Genomic DNA, 5181 nt, shown 5'->3' on the forward strand with positions numbered 1-5181 from the left:
GCATCTAAAGTACCAAGAAGGCATTTCAATTGAATTAGTTGATGAATTAAATTAGAAGATGGTGTGATGATAAATATAAGTTACAGGTAACTTAAGTTATGGGTAAAAGTTACGTGTAACTTAATATTGTAGAACTAGTTCCGGGTAATATAAGTTAGCAAAATTAAATTTTGTTGTCCTATCATTTAACGCTGCAGTCATGCACTTCTATAGTTGCTGGAATGAATCAACACGCCGTCTGTGTTCACCAATCGTGATCAAAAACTCCTATTGCTAGCCTGCATGCCTCAACACATGAATAATATATAATATATAATATATAAACTAGAAAAATTACATAGCTGTAAATTGGGTCGACCAATGTAACACCTCTAGCAATTCTGAAGGTGTGCTTTCCCATCAGGTGTAAGATAACATATAACACTATAACATCATAGTAACAAAACATGAGTATGAATCAGCATATAAAAAAGAATCTACTATAACTCTTATGTGACTAACAACTACCCCCAGCTTCCCACCCCCAAAGGCCCCAACCAGGCAACCACCCAGAAAGCCGGAAATAAGAAAAGGAGAATAATACAGGGAGGGCAAAACCCTTGAACAACAGCAAGGCAGTACCAGAAACAAACAGCACTACTGAGCCTCATCGTCCGCAAAGTTATCAGAAAGACTGCGCTGTGACAAACGGTAGTAGAGAATTCCCATGGTTGCTACACATGCCCTGCATTAACATACATTTTTAGCACATTGATTCAAATTCACTTATCAAGAGTAATAAGAAATTCATTTCGAACAGAAACTAGTTGAAATACATAGGAGATTCCACAAAAACTATTAGCTTTGCAGAGCTCTCATCTAAGGGATTGTTTGTTCATTCTAAACAAAATTGCTTAGTAATTAGTATGTTACAGATCAAAGCTGAATAGAATGAATGAACCTGAGAGATTTCTATTTATTATTTATACAAGTCGAGAGTACTGAAATGGATATCACTGATGACCACTCCTAAAGGTGCAACAAAATCAAAATGCAAAGTTAGCTACCTTGCTAGTAGTCCAGAACTCAAAAAACAAATTCTGCTACATGTTCAATTACTCAAACGCTAAATTGGAAGCTTTAAAGGGGAAAGCTAATAAAGCTTGGAAGGCCAGTCTGTTCCGAGCTGGCATTATATGTCACGTGTAGATTTCATGTTAGATGTAAATGAATTATCGTGCAAATGTTAGGCAGACATAATTCACTAGTACACCTTCAGCCATTATCAAATGAATATTCATTTTGAACGTTACTGCTAAAGAAATAAAGTATTCATTCCAGGAGACCAGTAGTATGCAAAGAACAACTGCATGGCAGAAACCTTACATGATTGCCATTGCAAGCAAGATCTTTGTGGGATCGATTCGTGATGATCTCTGATGTCGTGAGCGGCCTTCTGGAGCATCATTCTCTTTTTTAGAGGGTGCTGTGACTGGTAATGTTGGCAGTGCACTAGACCAGAAAGGTAGTAGCATCCTTACAAATTTGTGACGGAATGTACCTGTTAACTGAAGCTACGTAAGAAGCAAGCAACCAAGCACTACCATCCATTCAAGCAAATGTTCCACCTCGAATTCGACTAGTTATAATTTATAAACCAAACTAATTACTCTTACACATTCCAGGATTCACATGTATATATTATGTTAGATGTATCATGAACCCATGAATAGAGGTGCATTCTGAAAGAAGGGTGGATAGAGAACCAGGTTAACACATCAAGATGCAATAAAATATGATTGTAATCATTTAGAAAGTGACTGGCAACATGACTATTGTTTGGTAATTAAATTGTGGAGACAGAAATGGGCTATTGATTCTTTTTAATTCAAATCATCTAAAGACAAAAGCTCAGTGCAACTCAAGAAACCGCGGACCTGACATAAAGATACATGTAGAAACATAGTTCTTTGGTAACTGATGCTTCCAGCTTACCCCTTTTAGTATACTTTTTGCGGTTTGCATCTTCATCATCAGCGTAATAGGACATCTCTGAACTTTGTCTCTCAACATAGTTAGCACCTTTCCTTGTCGTGGCACCAGGCTACATAATGAAGGAATAGGATTACTAAACCTGTGTGTAAAGAAAAGCTGAATAGAAGACAAACCAAGCCCCACCATACAAACAAAGCCATGTGCTTACCCCGTGCGGGCTTGGACTTCTGATGAAATTTGACTCCTGTTCTGGGAGCTGGGTTGTTATGAGACTAGGTCCATCTATCTCAACTATTTCTGGTTCCACGTGACTAGGAGTCCCAGAGGAGTACATCCCAGCAGGACGCTTATCCTCATTGGAGAGTACCACTGATGATAAAGTAGCATCTTTCGAAGAGTTAACTGTGTTTGCACCATTAGATTCACTAGAACCAGATAGACGCTTAAGGGGATCTGAAGCAAATGCAGGGGGGGTGCCGACATCAGCTTTAGATGCAGTCACAAAATGATTTCCAAATACATTCTTCTCCAATCCAGTCTGCAATATGTTAGGACAAGTGCAACTTTGTCAAAATGTTCAAAAACAATCTTCCAGTAAATATAATTAGCAGTAGTACATAGGTAATGTGCAATACTGCACCAATTAAGTATTTATAGCAAAGAAAATACAAACAGAGGCAGATTGTTGAAGGAGTATCAGTGCTTTTAATCTTTGCAAGCAGGAACAGATTTGAAGGACTAACCTTGGCTACTACTTCCTTCAGTTTAGTGTGAAGGCGAGATCCGGTATCTTTAATACTCAAAGGAGGCCATATCTTTCGGGAAAATTAAGTATATCATAATATTAGGTCAAAGAACTGTTGGAGCCTCAGAGTGATATAGCATATGGAGCCAGAGAGAGATTAACTTACAGGTATGGAACATGAGGGGCAGACAAATCCTGCTGGTGCTGTTTGGGTTGGAAAACTTTGGACATGTGATATGAAGCATTTTGTGTGCATCACATCTAAAGGATGTCAAGAAGAAAATATACATTATTATATTTAATAAAGTTGGCTCCAAGAGATGAACGATTCAAAACATTCTATTAGAAGCAGTACATACGGAGGCAACCCAATCGCGTAGTTTCTTCATTTCCAGCTTCAAGAACCGAATTACAAAACGAGCAGTGTTGTGGCCAGTCATAATCAGAATTAACAACCCATTCAGCATAGTTTTTTACCTACAAAATAGGTAAAATGAGAATAACAATTTTGTAAAAATAAACACAATATGATTACTTTAACAAATTTGTAAGGATACAGTTTTGTAAAATTAATATAATATGATTACTTTAACAAATTTGTAAGGATACTAATTTGTCAACAAGAAGCCAACAGAACTGTTATGTGTGATTATTAACTTTCTCTTCATGTAAAATAAACAAAACAGAGAAGAGATATAATCGTATTGTGCACATAGTTGATGTCCAAATTTATTACAGCGAAGGCACAACAATAGGACTAAGCAACAGTAAGGAATCCCAAAAGCCTGAGTAAGCAGAATGGAGGTGGAAACTGTACGCCGATGAAGTACAGCAGGGAGTCCTCGCGATTTTGCACACCTAGCGCTACCCCCCCCCCCCCCCCCCCCCCCTGCCTGTTGACGTACCCTTTGCACGACGTCCTCAATTTTGAAGGTGCGTCCATGCTGCAATCCATTAAAAAAAATCACGACCAAAAATCCCCAGTTGAGTCTCTCCCAGTCCACTTCATCACCATGCTACTCTTATAGAATCGCTGCTTACAGCCAGGCAAGTCACGAATCCAGCAGTGACTTCTCCTAGAGTCGCTCCCTCCTAGAAGGGAAGCATGGAACCTGTGGCACCGATGTACTTAGGTCTGGGTGGACTCAAACCGCCTCCACAACTGAACCTTTCGAGTGGAGAACTATGATGTACTGGCAGCAGAGCGGCTACCACCGCAAACACTATTCTAGTTCATCTCCTATTAATTGTGTCCCTACTCTGCACACAACTAATCCCACATAATTAAATACCTCTCCAGTATATTGAATTCATCCCAGAACCACTAATGAATCCACTGTATCCACAACATCTTGTCACAAAAGATCGGTTTTGTACATGTATTTCAGGATTGTCTTTACCAGATTATGCATTCTAGGGAGCAAAGAACAAGCTGGGGTGGCCTGCAGTAAGCTATATATTAAAGGACACTGAGGTCCAGCAAGCATAATGTTGTATCACCTAACCAAGGTCCAGTAAGCATAATGTTGTACAACTAACAAAAACAATATGTCAACATACAATTAAGCTAACATGAAGAGGCAAACTTGTGATGGACTAATCAGTAAACAGGATACAGCACATTGAGCAATCACAAAGTAATAGTATATCAACTACTGTTGTCTACTTTCTGTCAGTATGCTCTTTGCCTGAGCCAATTGGGATGAGGATCAAGTCGAGAAGCTCACCACGCACAACTGATGCTCCGGGAAGCAGATGCACTCGCCGCAGACGGGAACCTGGTGGACGAAGCAATAAACTCTCGTCGCCTGAAAATACAAAGCAAGCAGCGCACGCCCTATCAACAAAAATTCAGGCAGCAACGGCAAATCTCTACAAACCAGCAACAAATCCAAGAAGACCAAACTAGGATTTCGAATCCGCGGCATTCGCGGTGTCCTGTCGGATCCAGACCAGACCATCAACAAACCCGCCACCGCGTACTCGCCCCGCCCAGATCCAAAATCCACCATCACACGCCCATACGCAGCAGAAAGAACACGCAAGACACGGCAGGGGGGTATCGCCGGATAGGTGGAGAGATGATGAATTACCTTGCGGCATCTGCAGACGACCATCGCCGAGGAGCCGGATCGGTGGGCAGAAGGATCGGTTGTCGGGACGGGGAGCGAGGGGAGAAGAAGCACGGCAGATCTCGCAGAGACAGAATGAAGTGTCCGTCTTTTTTCTAAACAGCAAGCGTCGTAGGGGGGTTATGCAAACATGTTAGTAGTACTACCTTTACTCCCTCGATTCTAAAAAATAAATTACCTATTTTTATTTGTCAAAATCAAACTTTATAGTAATATTTGAACTAAGTATTTTTTTTACTTAGTTCAAAAAATATATATGTATACGTCACGATGGTTCCAACACTATTCGATTAGATATTATAGATGTTACTTTTACACAAGATAGAGAAA

At 40.0% G+C, this 5181-nt stretch overlaps 1 protein-coding gene across 2 annotated transcripts; it reads right to left on the reverse strand.

Moving 5' to 3' along the window:
• Positions 1–295: 295 nt before the first annotated feature.
• On the reverse strand, positions 296–4969 carry LOC127304147 (uncharacterized). Of its 2 annotated transcripts, none has more exons than XR_007853355.2 (9): positions 4813–4969; positions 4447–4527; positions 3079–3196; positions 2886–2980; positions 2718–2789; positions 2183–2512; positions 1975–2083; positions 1366–1547; positions 296–724 (listed from the first exon to the last, which is right to left on the reverse strand). XR_007853355.2 is itself a non-coding variant. In XM_051334851.2 (9 exons), exons 1-9 carry the CDS (start codon positions 4834–4836, stop codon positions 637–639), a joined length of 1092 nt encoding a protein of 363 aa, XP_051190811.1. In that variant the 5' UTR covers positions 4837–4969; the 3' UTR covers positions 296–636. The 2 variants fall into 2 exon arrangements, 1 of the variants encoding a protein (XP_051190811.1); XM_051334851.2 differs by having other exon boundaries at positions 1366–1540.
• Positions 4970–5181: the final 212 nt, after the last annotated feature.

Source organism: Lolium perenne, chromosome 1 (genome assembly GCF_019359855.2).
Source record: "Lolium perenne isolate Kyuss_39 chromosome 1, Kyuss_2.0, whole genome shotgun sequence".
Lineage (NCBI taxonomy): Eukaryota > Viridiplantae > Streptophyta > Magnoliopsida > Poales > Poaceae > Lolium > Lolium perenne.